The 19,185-nt window shown below is 30.9% G+C and overlaps 2 protein-coding genes across 2 annotated transcripts; one reads left to right on the forward strand and one right to left on the reverse strand.

Moving 5' to 3' along the window:
• Positions 1 to 4,958: 4,958 nt before the first annotated feature.
• On the reverse strand, positions 4,959 to 15,348 carry LOC124531446 (alsin). The gene is made up of 9 exons (XM_047106033.1): positions 12,013 to 15,348; positions 11,597 to 11,928; positions 11,312 to 11,526; positions 10,898 to 11,234; positions 9,985 to 10,244; positions 9,237 to 9,413; positions 8,678 to 8,862; positions 7,776 to 7,939; positions 4,959 to 6,932 (listed from the first exon to the last, which is right to left on the reverse strand). The coding sequence occupies exons 1-9, from the start codon at positions 15,083 to 15,085 to the stop codon at positions 6,885 to 6,887; spliced, it is 4,791 nt and encodes a 1,596-aa protein (XP_046961989.1). The 5' UTR covers positions 15,086 to 15,348; the 3' UTR covers positions 4,959 to 6,884.
• Positions 15,349 to 15,392: 44 nt separating this feature from the next.
• Positions 15,393 to 18,506, forward strand: LOC124531448 (eukaryotic translation initiation factor 3 subunit H). Its single transcript, XM_047106034.1, has 5 exons — positions 15,393 to 15,593; positions 16,312 to 16,529; positions 16,761 to 16,920; positions 17,151 to 17,355; positions 18,080 to 18,506. The coding sequence occupies exons 1-5, from the start codon at positions 15,516 to 15,518 to the stop codon at positions 18,430 to 18,432; spliced, it is 1,014 nt and encodes a 337-aa protein (XP_046961990.1). The 5' UTR covers positions 15,393 to 15,515; the 3' UTR covers positions 18,433 to 18,506.
• Positions 18,507 to 19,185: the final 679 nt, after the last annotated feature.

The raw sequence follows: 19,185 nt of genomic DNA on the forward strand, positions 1-19,185 counted from the left end.
ATGATATTTTTATATATATATAGCGTTTTGTATTCACGTTTTTTGTGAAATCAGTATTTGCAGCACAAAATATGATTTTTAAGACGTCACAGTATTAAACTAGATTAATAGATATGAATGCCATTGTACACGAATATTTATTTAGATTAACCGTTATATATATTTTTTTACATTTTAAAAAATAATTGAGAATTGCACACAAAACTGAGTCTCAGGGAAATGTTAATTTGAAATTATAAAAAAGTTATAATTAAATATTAATTACAGTTTTAGGAGGTTAATGATCTGCCTTCAATTATTAAATAATTCATTGATTTGATATAATAATGCTCGGCAAACATAATAGTACATTGAACTTTATGCTATATCCTATTTAATAATTGAAATAAATTTACTTTAATAAGTAAATAAGTAGAGATGAACAAACCATAAATTTATATATTCAATGTGATTTACTAATATCTCTGCCTTTGGTATGTAATACTATTAATAATGTTACACTATTCCACTCATATCCACTTTGACGTCACTCAAATTAAGGTTTTTAATGAATCTATAATGATACCTAAGATTATTTTTGATAGCAATCAGTTATGTCAATTCAAGGTCAAATTTGTTTTTGTACTTATAAAGTGTTTTTTTTTTAAATTTGAATTAGAAAATATACCCTAATGCATGAAGCGTAATTATGTTGTGATGATGAGATGGATTGTTTATTATTGTTTTGTGTGATAGGGAACTATGGATTATTTATATAGAGATATTGGAACAATAAATGAATCAATTTTAATCAGGATATATGTTTATCAATAATCGAAAATTTATAGAATAGAATGATAAAAAATTAATTGAGTTGATTTTTTCGCTATACTCTTCACACTTAGGCTAAACAGGTATTATTAACACAATATTTTTTATATTGTGTTATAGCCTATATAGGTGGCAAACGAGCAGAGTGCTCATCTGATGGAAAGTGACTTTCCACCGTCCGTGGACATCTGCAACTCTATTTCATTATTCAATTATTGAAAAATGGAATAATTGGATGGAATATAATTTTATTATGAATTAATATAGTAATCTTACGAATAAGATATATGAGTATAAAAGTATTGAAGTACATTTGAATGTCTGTATAATAATATGCCAGAGAAATCAATATTATAGTGTGGAAAATAAATGACAGCAAGAGCGCATAACAGTTAACTGTCTACAATAATCATGGTAAATATAACATAACATTATCTATAATTTAAACTCAGTATTGTGTGCAGCTTTCAAATATTCAGCTCGGGGAGACAAAATTCAAAATTTTTAAAACATTTTTATAATAAGAATTCGATTAAATAATTAGGTGAAATAAAATGGTGCTTTCAGTATTAGTTGAATAAGCGAATCGAAAATTGTACTGCAAAACTCGTAACGCACACGGATACTCTTTGGTTGGTAGTTTTGTAGTGAGCAGTGGACGGTCACTTGGAAGCATTCTTACATATGTAATATTCCTATATATAAGTAACTCGACTTGGCTTATGCCATTTATGTCTATTTTTTTTTTAATTCAATTTGCCTAGCAAAAATCTTTGTTTTTTTTTTTATTATTCTGTATCTTAAACCATTGAATGTCTGTAGTGGAAATGTAAATAAAATAAAAAAGAAGTAAAAAATTATGATTTCGATAATTGATTCGATTGAAACTTTTCGTATTTTACACATTTGTTATTTAGTATATCGATGTACGTATTATACATATATGTTTTTTTTTATTAATAGTTATACACTATCGCTAGAATTGTAACCTTATCCTTATATTTAATGATGCTCTGATTTCTGATCTATACGTCAAGCTTTATTGCGAATGTCAAACGGTCGTTGACCCTGTTCACGTCTCGCCTCATCCATTGCTCCGTGATCACGTGATATTCGTTCGTAGATAATTCATCAAAGTTTTTCTAAACCAGCCGTCCCGTTCATATCTTATTGTATAATATAGCTATGTGCGTTATATTCAATATGTAAATCATTCATCAATCGACGTTTATACTTTTGCGATTTATTGTAGCCCAAAATGTAGGTCACAGCAAAAAGTTTTTATTGACAATTGAAAATATTAAATGAATTAAATACAAATTAATATTAGATCTTGAATACTCATTGCAAACTTACCCATAGTATAAAAACTGTTAATAGTCATTCGCTTAAAGCGTATACATATAGTTAAGTGATATGAAAATAAATATTAAATCGTAGAAGTATAAATGTATGCACTGTCTATGTATCGTGTGTATGTTAGACATTCGATGCTAAATCCATTGTACACAATCTATAAACTAAACTAATTTGACATCAATATCAACTGGCTCTTTTCAACCTCGTACGCGGGAAAGAGAGAGCGCTATATCGATTGCTGTCAAATTATTTCAGAGATTGAGTGCGATAGGAACGTCGTATTTATCAATCATAAACCACAGTAGAGCATTTATTTCGTAAGAATTAACACATAGATGTAGTATGTTATAGTAATATATACGTTGATTTCTGTAATTTTAAGAATTATGTTGTTCATATAATGTATATTTAACGCGAGTTTATACATGAACGCAATCAATTCCCCGTGAATTGTATCATATTATAAACTTATTATAAAATGAAACGTCACCGATCAAACGTCCACATTGTTTAGGAATTTACTATCTGTTAATTTTGATATAATAAATAATTAAAAAAAAAATTAATTATGCATGCAATAAAATTGAATTGATATTTTTTATCCTATATCATAATGTGTAGTATAAATTCTATGGTTTTAACATTATATCGGGAATTCATTGTTATATGATTAATTTTGCGATTATTATTATTATTTTTTAAATATTGTAATTTAATATTAGCGTAAGTTATGTGAAATAGTGATTTTTAACGCAATAACGTTTACGTGTTTGGATTTTAGCTAACTCCTATAAAGCGGTACGGAACTCGATTTAAACGTCCCGGTGCTTTTCGAAACCAATTTAAACGGTAGCCATATTTAGTGTGAGAAAAAGCCATTAACCCATTATTTGGTACAATATTATAGTCACTAATATCGTTTAATAGTAACACATAAATATTATGCTTCTTTATATTTCGTAATTTATAAAATAAGCTCTCAAATTAATCGTTTAATATCAATGATTTTAGTTTTTTTTTTTTTATTGGAAATTTTGTACAATTTTATCTAGATCAAGTGCTATAATGGTCGAGTTCTGTGTTCTGTCAGGGTTTTTAGTTCGCTTGTAAACAAAGTACAAATCATAAATAGAATGCAGTGGCTAAATAACGAGAACATTTATATATTTATTTAGTGTAAGATTGTGCTTGTTCGTACCATCTTTCACTGTTTCAACGACGAAAAATTATCGTTTCCCAAATATTACTTGCCTCTAGGTTTAGATGTTTGGGTGAATGCTGGATTATTATTTTACACATTGACTAACAATAGCTACCCACCTACGTCACTGCCTCGTTAGATTGATCCAACTTATAAATGGTTGTAACGTCAGCGATAAAGATTATTTACATACAATATAATTAAATCTCTGAAAAATGAAAATTAATATTCATTCAAGCAATGATATTCTAATAAACAGATATGTTATATCCATACTAAACAACAGAGAAAAGTGTGCCGCGCGGGGACCGTTTATTTAATTTTTTTTTACATTTCGTTAAAAGTAAAAAGGATAGCTTGATAAAAACAATAAGTAAAAGGGATAACTAGATGTTTTAATTACGCAAAACGTATTACTACGTAATTAAGACGTATTATGACGTATTACTACGTAAAACGACTAAAGGCTAACGTCCCAATTAGGACGTTTTCTAGTCTTCACTTTTTGCGCGTTAATAACATATCTGTTTACTAAAACATCATTGCATTCAACATATTGTTATGTTGACGGTCAAATTTCTCGTTGGCTATTGTATGTATGTGAGTTTATAGCTGGCGTGCTTGTACAGTACTGGATATATCAAACACTACTTACATTTTAAATAGTATTAAAATAAATTTTAAACTGATTTCTTTTTTGTCTGTTATTTATATGAATATTTTTTAAAAACGATATGCTTGACATACGACAATATTTCATTGTTTTGTATAAGTGAATGTTAAGTACCGAATATCAGTGCAATATGTTTGAAAAATTATCATTGTTTAAACATTTTTTGTTTGTCATTGTACTTGTAAGATTTGATTACTTAACAATGAATTATTACAATAAATAGGTGTTGGCATATTGTAGATATATTGTACAGCATTCAATGCAGGGCTTGTCGTGTATTTTTAAATAAATGTAAGTATATCGTACTTCCTTTGTATAAAATCTGGTAACAATCCAGGTTTCATTTTAACTCTGACAAAACTAATTAGCATTAGTTAATATTTTTTATTATATTTTTGAGAATGTTAATTGTTTAAATGTTATTTATGTTACACGACAAGACCTCTATAATGGTATTATGAATTTTTTACCTATCAGAGATTAGGCAGGTAAGCGGACGATAATTATCTGTAATATTTATGAAGTGTAATAGCAAGGAAATATGAGGAATCAAGAGTAATGGGTAACATTTACCTGAGACGAAATTTATATAGTGGTGTACATTTTTGATATGATGTTGTACAAAAGAGACATTTGGTATGTTATTTTATAGGAATGAAATAAATAGCCTTAATTAATAAATTTGTGTATTATTTTTATTAATTAATTGTTTCCCTGGAAAGTGCATTAAAATAAAAAAAAATATGATGCGGCTGTATTGTCTGCTCCTTGGCTAGTAGCTAATTAAAAAAATAAAACATGACAATTTGAGCTGTCAAATTTACCCTTAGGTGGCACAATAGCTACTACATTGATCCCTTCGGCGATTGGCGTTAGACCCTTGGACAGTACATTGCTTATAATAAAACAACTATACACAATTTTGTCTAAACGTTTATTGAAATTAAATAAATATTTTTATAATTTATATACTACAGTACAATAGCATGAAATATATAATAAATAATTATGTATCTTTCTTTTCACTTGTAATATGATATGGTAGAAGTACTTAATTATATGTGTATAACAACATGTTGCTAATTAAAAAAAAAAGATGTTTTGTCTATATAGAATACTTATATCTAAAACTACATTATAATAATGAGGAAACATTAATGGTTTCTTTATATATTTGTACTTATACTTTGGATGCATGTATTGCTTATTGAATCTCGGAAATTAAAATATATATATTGCCAATGGAATAAAAATATATTTGATATTCATGGATTTCTATTTTTAAACTAATGATTATCTAATTTTATTTCATTAAATTTAAATATTATTACTATGATAGCTGCTAGGCAAGTTATTATTTCTTAAAATTAATTAAAGCCCCAAAAATAAAAATTGCTTCTACATGTAAGGAATAATTTGTAATAAAATAAACTTGTACAAAAATAAAATTTATTCATCTAAACATAACTTAACTTTGTTCTATTAAATCAAAGGATTATAAAAAATATCAATGATATATATCATTCAAATGAAAAAATAAATATTTTTAATTTTTAATCTGTGTTATCTATGCTTAGAACGTTACAAGAAGTTGATTAAAATTATTACAATAAATTCAAAGCAAATTAAATTCTGGTATTTTCTTTGGCACATTTTTATGTATACAAAATTACCTGTGCATTTTTACTGAATCAGTTCAATGGCGGAAAAGCCAAGGTCAAGGGGTCGTGCCAGTGACACGCCTAACTGGTAAAAAAAGGAATTATTATTAAGGAATTGGTTAAAAATGGACAACTCTAAGTAGTTACTACAAATGTGAATAATTGTAGCAAGTTTTATTACCTTGCAAATGTATTTTTTTTTCCATGGATTAATCAGTTTAAAAAAAAGAACATATTAAACCAGCATTTACTTTTAAAAAAGTGCATAACATATATGTTAAAGTTGTCTTCATTTCAAATATATGATAATCTTCCTCATTTAGGTATGAAATTGAATAAAATTTCAATAATTCTGCAAGAATTCCTTTTATTTTTGGAATCAAAAAGTTACTTAGACTTGTTATTCAATAAATAACATAATTAAATTAAAATATAACAAATAATTAATTGCTATTGAAAAAGTTTTCAAAGGTGGGTCAAAGATTGCTCTTTCTATAAAGTTTGTTCATATATATACACATAGTTACATATGTTGGGGCCGCGTTTGTTTCGCATGACTTCAAACATATTACTTAATTCAAAAAACCTTAATTATAACAAGGATGATGCTTAATAGCATTTTATATATTTAACAAAAAATATGGCATCTATATAATTGTCCACATTCATATAATCTTCAAATCATATTTTTAAAAGACAGGTGGAAAAAGGGACTCATTAGAAGCTTCCAATACGCTCTGTCAATTTGAGTCACTATAATTATGTTTGGTACAGATAATCCAATATCCCTTGACTAGGAATGTGTTGCCAATCTAATAATTATTTTATTCTTGTCTATGCGCTAAATGAATGATTCGTTTCTGTGTCTTTCATTTTAAAAGGTTTCATAACATGATTATATTAGTTTCATAATTTTTATCATTGTATTTTATTCAATTAGTATCAAAATATACTTAGACCAAGTTGCGAATGACAACTTTAGGACCAAATGCTACTAACACTTTACCTTATATATTTAATTTTTGAATATTGAATACTTTATTAAAATTTGAATATTATATCATTTAAAACTACAAAAACACGAACACATAGCATCATCTAGCGTAATTCCATGCTTAAAAGCGCACCTTACGTTTATTGCGAGATCAATATCTTATTCCATTTACTTATTATAGTTATACTAAGAGTTGATAGACATCTTCTCTTGTAGAATTTGAAAGTAACACGCCTGTAATTGAGAAACAAAATGAATTAAGAAACAGACACAAACTTGAATTACCTAAAGTCAGAACCTTAAATTATGGACATAAAAATATACGTTTTGATGGAGTAAAACTATATAATGATTTGCCGAACTACATAAAAGAATGTGAATGTTTATATACTTTTAAAAATAAACTTAAAAAATATATATTAGACAATATTAAGTAGCACTAGCCATTCCAAGTATCAAATATCAATGTATGTGTTTAACATTATTTGATCTCATGTAAGTGAACCTATGTATTTATATATATTCTATATATTCTTATGAGAATAAAGATCTTTAACCATAACCATATTAATAAATACAAGTGATCCCATTATTGTATAAAGACAAAAGATTTAATGGACGGCAAATGTGTTACCTCGTGGTATGTGGTCACCACTATTCACAAATATGGACACTTTAAACTGGTGTATACCAGTAACAATAAAAAGAGTTACTGTTTTGCGGTAGAAATAATGTCGAGTTATAGATTAGATGTTAACTCAGAGCGGCTTGCACTAAGATCTACCACCAAGCAAATGCAAAAGATATTAAAGTCATTGACGACCTCCGTAGTCGAGTGGTGTGTACACCGGTTTTCATGGATACGCCACTCTGAGGTCCCGGGTTCGATTCCCGGCCGAGTCGATGTAGATTACCATTAGTTTTCTATGTTGTCTTGGGTCTGGGTGTTTGTGGTACCGTCGTTACTTCTGATTTCCATAACACAAGTGCTTCAGCTACTTACATTGGGATCAGAGTAATGTATGTGATGTTGTCTCATATTTATTTTTATTTATTTATTTATATAGGTGAAATTACCTTTAACGTCGTAAACATCAGTCCTAATTCGCCATTCTGCATACCGGGCTCCAGGAAATCCTCCACGAAGTGAATTTCGGAACCGAGTTGCAGAATGCGAGCTCGGACGACCACAAAATGGAAGACGGGAAATAGTTCGTCCATACTCCATAGATAATGCTGACCTGGTGAAACGGATAAATAATAAATTTATTATTACTATGAATACATACACATTATCAATCTATTATCAACATTCTGCGACATAACGGCGGAGGCCACATTCGTTCATTAGTTTTGGCTAACGAGCACGGTGTTGTATAACTTTTGGCAATGAGAGCCAATATTAGCCGCGAATGAATGAAACTATAGGCGTTTCATGGCACACTGCATCAGCGTGGCGTATAGGCTCCAATCGGGCACAAAACATTTATGGCGGGAGGGTAATACGCCTGATAAGAGCAACTTTGTAAATTAGACTACAAGCAATGATATTCTAATAAACAGATATGTTATACCCATACTAAATAACAGAAAAAAGTGTGCCGCGCCGGGGACCGTTTATTTTACAGCTTGATAAAAAACAAAAAGGGATAACTAGATGTTTTAATTACGCAAAACGTATTACTACATAATTTTCATGTATTATAACGTATTACTAGCATAATTATGATGAAATCGACTAAAGGCAAACGTCCCAATTAGGACGTTTTCTAGTCCACTTTTTGCGCGTTAATGACATATCTGTTTACTAGAACATCATTGACTACAAGAAACTCTCTTAAAAAATCTTTAAGCACTAACGTCTCCTCTATAATCCGTTCCCTAAGTCGGCTTTGCTCATATTCTTCTAAACTACTTTATATAGATTAAAACTTATAAGCTAGACATTTTACTTAAAAAGTGGTCATTTCGACATTTACCTAATTCCTGCTGCACGGCTGTCGTCATTTTTTGGAAAGTACTTCGTATGACGAGGAGTTTTTCTATGGGGGAGAAGGTCGTCTTCAATTGCTGGAGCGTTTCCACAGCCTCATTGAACAGTTGTTCTTTCATAGGGGAGAAAGGTGGAGAAGATTGATGGTTCTGGTTGGTTGACCAAAATTTTCTGTTAAAGAAATATCAAAGATTTAATGAAACATTAGGCAAGCTCCAACGAATAAAAGGAAAAACACAAGTGTTTCTTAATTTGTCATTGAAAAAACAGCTTTAAATAGTTATGTGAAAGTTTAATATCCTTTATCCGTTCTCTATGATATGAATTGACACATTTCATTGAAACAAAAACCAACATTATTACGAGGTAATATAATTTTCCGGATACTATTAATACAAGGCGCTTGATAAATTAACAATTCAGATTTTTTTTAAGTCTTTTTTAAGTCTTACTAACTAACTTAAATATTTCTAGAGATTATGAATTTAAGACTTTTCTAGTCATTTCACCAGAATAAGTAATATTACATGTTTATCTCAACTTACTGATCGATTCCTAGGAAAGCCATAAGTGTTATGTCGGGCTGTTTGTTCCACTTAAGGAGTCTCCTCCAGTACAGATCGTCCTCTCGTTTGTTGTGCAAGGCGTACAGCACGAATAAAGCCGGATGTACTCTCGGCAATAGTGTCGGCTGCAATAACGACGCTGCTGATACTACTTCGCTGAAAATACACATTTTAAAGATAGAGTTTAATAATATTAAGCCTAAAAGCCTGTGATTTGTCATCTGCATCCATACAAAAACACTACAAAAAGCCCTCCTTAGGGGGAGAAGGTTTGAAACATTCTCGACCACGCTGTTCCAATGCGAATTGGTGTGTTTCAGAATTTCTATGAAATTAGACAACCGCCAAGCTTGAGATGAATTATAAACAACTATCATCACTATTTATCGAAAGTGTTTTAAATTTAAATCTTCAATGACATCACGCGAGCCATTCGATTGAGATATGCATCATGAAAATATCATTGTTTTAAATAATCATTATATTTTGATGAACAACGAACATGACCTTAAAATATTGTCATATTATGGAATGGTGCAATGCAATACATAGACACGATCATAGCTATATCTAGTCATTTACTGTTTGTTATTCAAGAGTTTCCCAAGCCCATAAAAATGGGATCATAAGTTTTTGAAAAATGGGGAACATTTTTACATAATATGGGTCAAATGGAGGTCCTCATTTTTTGGTCGGTTATAAATAAATCCAACAATTATAAACTTACCCATCTATAGGATTGCTTTCTTCATTATCATCTGGATCTTCTTTCGTCTTATATGGCAACACAATATCCGTTCCTTCTGATGGTAACGCCGGGAACAAAAGTCTAACAACTTGGTACAGTCTTGTAGTAATACTCTTCAGTTCTTTGACAGCATGACTTAACAGAAGCGGATGAACGCGGACGCCACCGTAGGTTGTGTTGAAGGCATTAGTTAGACTTAAGACGAGTTGACCTAAGGGATGATGCGCCGATTCACAAGCCTGAAAATTACAAAACAGATTTTTCTCCTTATTTTTATGTATCATTAATTAATTCCGCAGACATTTTTAACTTTGACGTTTCATATTTTTGAATCATTTGTAAAAAATACATAGGTAAAGAAGGCAAATTATTCAGGAAAAGATTATATATATGATAAAAAAGCGTAAAGTTAATGCTTTTGACATCCAGGCAGGACAAATAACATACATACATATTGGAATTTAACTAACATGACTTTGTATTTTTAAATGTTGAAAAAGAGTAACTATCTATAAAGGTAGGTTCATAGGTTAGGTAGGTAAGGTAGTAAATCTACGTTCCAAAACGGTGGTAGCTTCACTCAATATAGTTGTTAAATGACTCTTCAAAAATGCTTGTAAAATCCTACCTTGAGTAATGTATACTTAATTTTGTTTTTTTTTTTATCAATCAATTAAAAGAAAAAAGAATATATTTTTTCATTTAAACAGAATAAACAAATTTCAATTATTCGCTTTAATTAAAAATGGAAATTATTCTACGATAAAAATATTTCGTCTAATCTCTGTAAATTTTAATATTTGCTTCATAAAACTTTACGATTCCTAAACGACGTAAAAGATAACAAAATTAGTTTTATATCTTAAATATTTTGTCAAGATAACATACTTACGTTGTATAAATATTGCTTTAATTCCATATAATCATTCAAAGCCAGCGTTTTCTGGCCAAACTGCGGTATGACTTCTAGGCAATCGACTGACTTTTCCAAATCGGATCCTTTAGATTTTTTTGCAGAAAGATTGGAATGTTTTTCTTTATGAGAACAAGATATGGCAACTGCGACATTTTGCCATATTTTAACGTTATCTGGTACAGTGGACGTACCGTTCGACAAGTGATTACCGTTCGGAGTTAGAACGGTTTCAGATACACCCATACATTGAAAGCATTGTCGAAATATTGCGTTCCACTTCTGATTTGGTACTACACTTAGTTTACCAAATGAGCTACAATACAATAAAATATAAAGTAATGGTTTTTTCATCAACATTAAAAATATAAGTAAACACATTTATATACATACGTTGGTTTTGAATTGTCTGGAAGAACGGGATTAGACACATTTAGATGCATGACTCCATTTGATATTTTCACACCTTCTGTCCAGGCTCCGCTGAGAGAACCCTCAATTTTATCGCCACTTGAAAATGTCAACACACCCTTCCCTGAGAATACGCCGGCAGATCTGAACTCGCCCTCATAATGTGTTCCATCTTCAAAAACCATAACTCCGTGACCCTGCGAAGCATTATCATAATTAGATATTATGATAAATTAAAACGGCATGGTTAAAAATGACAAAACGTACAGTCAATATATCTTGCGTAAACAATCCTTCATAGTATATGCCATCCAAGGTCACAATGAGACCACAGCCATGTTTTTTGTTGTCACTCCAATTGCCCAGGTATTTTTCTCCTTTACCGATATCGTCCATGACGCCGTAGCCATGTCTGACGCCAACGACCCATTCTCCTGTGTATATCGTAGCTGTAGATGTAGTAAAATCACCCTGTTTTTTAATCCCATGGCCATGAGGTTGACCATCTTTAAAGTATCCCTCGTAAATATCACCGGATGTATATTTCAGAACGCCATAACCATTTTGCAGATTGTCTTTCCATTGGCCTTCATAAATTCCTAAAAAATAATAATTAATTAATGAATTAATAAATCCTACAACTTTATGTAAGGAAAATAAATCGATTTAAAGCTTTTTATTACCTACTCCAGGGATTTCCATTTTCCCGTGACCACAAAGGGCATTCAACTGAAACTGTCCAACATAAAACTTGCCATCAGGCCATTCAATTTTACCGCTACCATGGATTTTACCATCTAGCCATCGTCCATTATATTTGGCATCTTTGTAAAATGCTGCCTTATTGGAAAATGTATAACTTGCTGTCCTGATAGCCGGAGGTTTGAATGTTGATTCCTTATTTAAAACAGTTCGAATCGATGAATTTATAGAATGTAACCATTCGGTTTTTTCTTCTTCAGAAGTAGTGGTAACACATATGATTTCTTCTGGAGTTGTAAGCTGCAATGCATTTTGCAAGGAGTCACTGTTTGGGACGGCTTCAACCCATAATGTTTCTAATGGATGGACGTTTGGTGTACTTCCGCTAACATGGACGAATAAATCATTAAATAGAATGAACCAATGGCTGCTGAATCGGCCAGGATTCACTAAATTTAATGGACGAGATTTTGATTCCCTGATCAATCGTCTCTCAGGCATTCTATACGAATCTAAACTTTTTCCAATAGTTTCCCAAAATAACTTAGTAACATCTGCTTCTTTTCTTTTCTTGTCTTGGTCTTCTATTAGAATATCTAATGATGAAACAACTTTGGCTATTTTTTCCTCTACAATCGCTTTGTGTTCAGCTTTTTTTCTTTTTGTTTTATGACGTAATAGCGACTGCGATATGCATTTATAAGAGCTTAGTCTTGTCAATGGCTGCACAAATGCTAAGGAAACAACAGCTTCCAATGTCTTTTTATTATTTTTCTGCTTATTCGTAGGTAATTGATCACTAAATAAATTATAGATACTTGATGGAACATCAACAATATTGTTAATATGAGCGAAACCACCAATAACAATTAGATTGCTAATACTTATATAATACTTTCTATATAAATAAATAAATTCTTCTAAATTTTTTATTAAGGAAATATCACATTCGTTTATGTGCTTCTCAGCATATTGCCAAGTTGATAGAACATTCAAAGCGGTTATATTTAATATGTCACCAAATATATCACAAACTGTTTCATATACATTGGAATGTGTAGTAATTGCTTTGCTCTTTTTGAGAAAAGGCTTAACTAGTGAATGATATATTAAAAGCATTTCTTCTAGATATCTTTGAGCAATAGACAAATTTTGAAATTCGGGGCATATAGTGGATTTCTCTACGGAACAGTAACTAATGTTGCCAGATGACAATACCCTCCAATGATAGCACAAATTTTCGGTTTTATTACCGAGACTTTGAGATTCACCGACATTGCTTTGAATATTTTTATCCTTTTCACTAGAAATTTCATCATTTTTCTTATTTAAATTTACAACACTGTCAGTAAATCCATCTAGATGTTTACCCATGTAGAAAATGTTTTCATTGTGTGTGTAAGCGAGGGTGTGGTTATCAGTTGCTATCATGTCTCTTATACGGTCGCTATCAGAATTCTCTGTAAATTGTTTGGGACTACTTTTATCTTCTCTTGTATCAAAACTTACTTGATTAAAATGATTGTAGCCCCACATAAAAAGCCTGCCATCTAAAGTCAATGCACTGCAATGCCATTTACCACAAGAAACTTTTTGCAAGCCGAAACCAGATAAACTCATAACTATCATTGGTTTGATCCTTTTAACCGTGTCACCTATACCCAGTTGTCCGTGTGATATGTCACCCCAAGTCCACAGTTCAGTTGCTAATATATTTTTACCAAGTTTTGACATGTTTTTGAGATTCTCATTCTTCCTAGCTGTTTCAAACTCTTTTTCACTACTAATTGTACTCGTTGAGAATTGAAGATCTTCAAATTTGTTAGAAATGCAACTGTACATGAGTGAATTTACTTCTTCATTAAAGTTACGGTTCAGAATTTCAACTGTTTCATTGTTGTCACTACTTCCACTTACATGTCTAGATAAAGTAGCTACTTTGTCACCAACTGTTTTAACACCTTCATAAACAAAATTTGTAAGATTCGAAACATTTTCTTTAATTATTCTTGTAGGTTTCTCTGTATATTCTACTAAATAGTCTTCCCCTGCCGATACCCAGGACAGCTGTCTACTTAAAAATTGTCTTGCAGCATCAGTGTTGATAAATATATTATTTATTTTTTCTGTGTTATTATGATCATTCTCAGTATTTTCTCTATCATCTTCATCATCAACATTTTCTACTTGTAGTTCATTATCTGTATCTAAATTATTATTAACATATTGTATGGCATCAGGTTTTTCAACTTTGGACTCTTCAGAAGAAGGACTTGAATCTTCTGTAAGACTTTGAGCATCAACATGAACATCAGTCTGAGGAGCGGTTGTACTACTTGAATCTTCACTAGACTTACTTATATGAACTCCAAGGGGACAAGTTTCAGATAAAGAAGGAACTGAGGCAGGTGAAGCCAGCCCTATTATTGTTTGACACTGTGAGCAGTTAGATGCAAACACTTCTTCATCGTCATTCTCACTATCTGTATCACAATTGCCAGAGTTTCTAACATTTTTTCTCGCTATCACAGCAGCAAAGTCTTGACCTACAGAAGCACTGTATACTGTCCTCCCCTCAAAGAATGGAACTTTCTTAATACTATTAGTTTCTAATGCTATTTGAGGCATGACACCAGAGCCCCAGAGATGTCCATCACTGCTAATAAATAGTTGCCCAAAATCACTTGTCACTACATTTCTAAATTTTACTTTAAAACTAGTACTTTTAAAGCCATGAGGGCAACACTTTGATTCCTCTTTAACAACAATTTCTTCTTTGTTTTTGAAACAAGAATTTGTTTTGTAGAGCCGTCCGTGGACATCAATAATATATAAAATATCATTGTGGTACGATATGTCTATGGCTGATATACCGCTAATTTTTTTAAAACTTAAATTTTCTTCCGAAACAGTACAATAATAAAGGCCATGGTCACTTCCAAGAACAATGAAATCTGTGTCCAAAGAACAAAGTTTAACAATCTTATCAGGTACCTGTTGCAAAGAGGGTATATTTAATGTTGTTATACCGCTCCAGAACTTGTGTTGACTCATTTTATGAACACTTTCTCCTTCCTTTGACTGAAACTAGGCGGATCATTATGACCAATTAAGGCGATTATTTATTTTTTCACAACAAATGTCGTATTCATCGTGAAGTAACAATCTTACACAAGATCACTATTATATTATTGATATACTAAATACTAATTTATTCAGGAAAACGTTTGATAATAATATTTTATTTATTATGCAAAATTGATAATGATTAACTTCGAATACTAGGAATGGGTTGACGTTTGAGGTTTGACAGCTGATTTGAATTGTCAGAAGTAATATTCATGTTTTATATGTCATTTTCAATTTGGTTGGACGAGTATTCGAGTGTCTGAAATAATCTGTATTCAAAGCAGAAATTATTTATAAAGTAGAGCTGTCAAGCTCGTGCTGCACAAGTGTTCAATTCGCCTTTTTCTCCTAAAAAATGGCGAGTCGCGGTGGAGCATCTAGACGCGTTCCTGAAAATGAAGCTGCAATTACTTATGTGCAGTGCGATGGACTGGTAAATGACAAGATTTTACTGTTTTTAGTGAATTTATGGACATACTTACTTCACAAAGCATACATTTAAATCTGTTGACGCGTCATGTTAGCTATAAATTTGGCTTAATCTAAGATGTTTTGCCATCGCTTTCATCAAGAAATAATGGTTTTTTAGTAATGTAATCAAGTGATATAATAATTTATGTATGGATTCGTATATTCTTTAAAATATCGATCGTGAAATGTTCTCTTTATATAGGTTATAATGTACCCCAAATTCGTTTATTTACCTGTGGAGACCATGACTCATGAACTGTTTTGAGATGCTCACCTCACTTTCTACTATTCGAAGTTATATGTATGTTATGTTTCAACAGTTGAGATTGACCTCTATTAACAGTTATGGATGTGTGAAGTTTTGCTTCAAAAAAGTTTTGATATGTTTTTTCAGATATTGTTTTGACTATACTTTTAGCCTTTTTATATTCAATAATAATAATCAATAATGTGCTCATAAATGTTTAGTTTTCTGTTAATTAAACTCATAAAATCATTAAAAAGAATAATGAAATCAACCCTAAAGAACTTAAAATGATTACACTGTCATTTACAAGTGAAGCAAACTTATTAATGGAAAGAAATTTCAATCTCATTATATTTCAGCTAGGAACACTTGCTTCCAAAGCAAAGTGTAGTATTATTTAAAAAAAATAATTATTTTCTTTCTGTTATTAAAGGCGGTGATGAAGATAGTGAAGCACTGTCATGAAGAGTCATACAGTAACATGGAAGTAGCCCAAGGGGCTCTTCTTGGGTTAGTTGTGGAAAACCGCTTAGAGATCACCAACTGCTTCCCGTTCCCGAAACATGATGATACAATGGATGAGGAAGAATACCAGCTGGATATGATGCGGAGACTCCGTCGTGTCAATGTTGATCATTTTCATGTGGGTTGGTAAGTATCAATTAAATTATGAGGAATAAAATTTGTTATAATAAATTATTTTTCACCATTTTAAATTATAAGACTTTACTGTAATTATATTACATTTACAACACATTTCACGTAAAAAACTAAAGCATGATAATGAAAATGTGTAAATTAAACAGTAAATTCCTTATAAACATTATCACTGGGCTGTTTTTGTTTATAGAATTAACAAAAGAATGTTAATTTAAATTTTAGGTACCAGAGTGCAGATGTGGGCAACTTCCTGAGCCAGTCGCTTTTGGAGTCACAGTATCACTACCAGACATCTATTGAGGAGAGTGTCGTCGTTATCTACGACACAAAGAAGTCAGCTAGAGGTTTCTTGACTTTAAAAGCTTATCGTCTGACTCCGCAAGTAAGTGTACAAATTCATGTGAAATAATAGATAGAATAAGTAATTTTCAATATCATTTGGAAGTTTGAATACTAAATTTTTATAGAAAAATTTCATGAGTACCTAGTTTTATGTTTCTGGTAGTCAATAGTAGAACAATAGTGAACAATGAGTTCGAAACTTGCAAATTCATATACAATGTTTGAGTGGTTTTACTTAATTTATAATAACATTAATTTCGATGTTTCTAGGCCATAGCAATGTACAAGGAGAGAGATTACACACCAGAAGCATTACGTAACTTAAAGATTGGTTATGAGAGTCTGTTCATTGAGGTGCCAATTGTAATCCGCAACTCGCCCTTGACCAACATTATGATGTCAGAGCTTTCTGAGATGATTCCTGAGGAGGAGGGCTCCAAGTTCTTGGATCTTGGAACTGCTTCAGTGCTTGAAGGTAATATTTTTCGCCCTATTTTATGCTGTATACCCATTTTTTAATCTTTATGAAAGTTTAAAAATAATTTGCATTCTATTTTATTTGTATGCATTGTTAATTCATATCTGTCTACATATTTGCTTTGCCATCATTACATGCGAGCTGATACAATCAAATAATCCAATAATGAATTCAATATTTTATTGCTGTATCTATTATGGTTTTAATCTAAATTTAAAATTTTTTTTTAAAGCCTAAGTTAAGAAAATAAATTGCTTAGAATTTTGTAACTGTATTGATTAAATATTAAGACTGAGACTACTACTTACCTCATAATTTCACTTAGAAACATAAGTATTAAAAGTGACAATCTTATCTATAGTAATGGAAGTCAATGACAATTGCCAGTCATAATCTTCGTAATTACTTGTATGTATTTATTTTCTTATATACAACAATCAAATACATAAAGTTTATTTCTTATAAAAGTCATATGTTTTAAAGCTTGATTTTTGTTCACCTTTGCCAACATCACCATACAAATAACTTTGCCAGTCAATGCACTCCCAATCATAGAGTAACATATTATATACCTTGTCGCTGTACATATACTAACGCACAGAACATACATAACATATATAACACATGATATTAAAATTAAGGCCAAAACCAAAGCTGTACCAACTTTATATTAACTAATTATGAAAAAGTTATACTTTACATTTGTGTTATTTGTTTACAGGTCAATTAAGGAGTTTGATGGAACGTGTTGATGAATTGAACCAGGAAGCTATTAAATTCAACCGTTACCAGCAGTTAGTAGTACGTCAGCAGCAAGACAAACACCGTTGGTTGCTCAAGCGAGCTCAAGAGAATGCCGCTCGTGCTGCCAAGGACGAAGCACCGCTGCCAGAGGAAGATGTCAACAAACTGTTCAAGCCACACACAGTTCCGCCAAGGCTCAATCCTATGATTGTGGCTGGTCAAATTAACACCTACAGTGCGCATATAAGTCAGTTCTGTTCTCAGAGTCTGGCTAAGCTGTATCTGACTCAAGCACTCCAGAATGCAAAGGAAGCGAAACAGAACAATTAGATTGTGTTTTGATTTGTATTAAATTGTGAACTGTGTAAATTTCTGGTTTTTATTAAACCTATCACAAAATTAAATGTGTTTGTATATTATTTTGAATATTCAGTATAGTGTTGCCATTAAATAAAATATACATATATAGTTTATTTTAGTTTTTTGGTTCCTATATTATGTACATAAATATATAAACAAGAGTTAGCTTATATCATTAACAACTTTTTAAACTAAATAAAAACCAAGGTAACAAAACCTAAATATGGTCTATATCCTTTCATAATTTCAACCATAAGAATTCCACTTAGTTACCTCACTAGTAAGTCAAGTTCTAACCAGAATAATTTAATAAAAATCTATAAAAACGAAATAACACTAAGTACAATAAAAGTTTTACTATTTCTCAATATTCTATTTTAATGGTAATATATTTATTACTTCTATTTAAAAAATATTGAAATTCAAGATAGTGTACAGGTAAGAATATACCACTTAAATGCAGGCATTTATGCAGGGATATGTTCTTCATTTACTTTCTCGATACATTTTTTAACGTCAATAGTTTCATTCCATTTTCAACCAAAAGGAAGTACTGTATAAAGCCTACATCTCAGATGAACGATATTGTGTTCCCATTTCCCGCGTTCTTAATAAATTGCAAAATTCGTTAGGTAAGCCTTACATTATCATACCTCTCATTAAATAAGAGAGGAAATAAACCTCTTTCTTGTTTACTGCATCTGTAGTATTACATAATTGCTT

Source organism: Vanessa cardui, chromosome 7 (genome assembly GCF_905220365.1).
Source record: "Vanessa cardui chromosome 7, ilVanCard2.1, whole genome shotgun sequence".
NCBI lineage: Eukaryota > Metazoa > Arthropoda > Insecta > Lepidoptera > Nymphalidae > Vanessa > Vanessa cardui.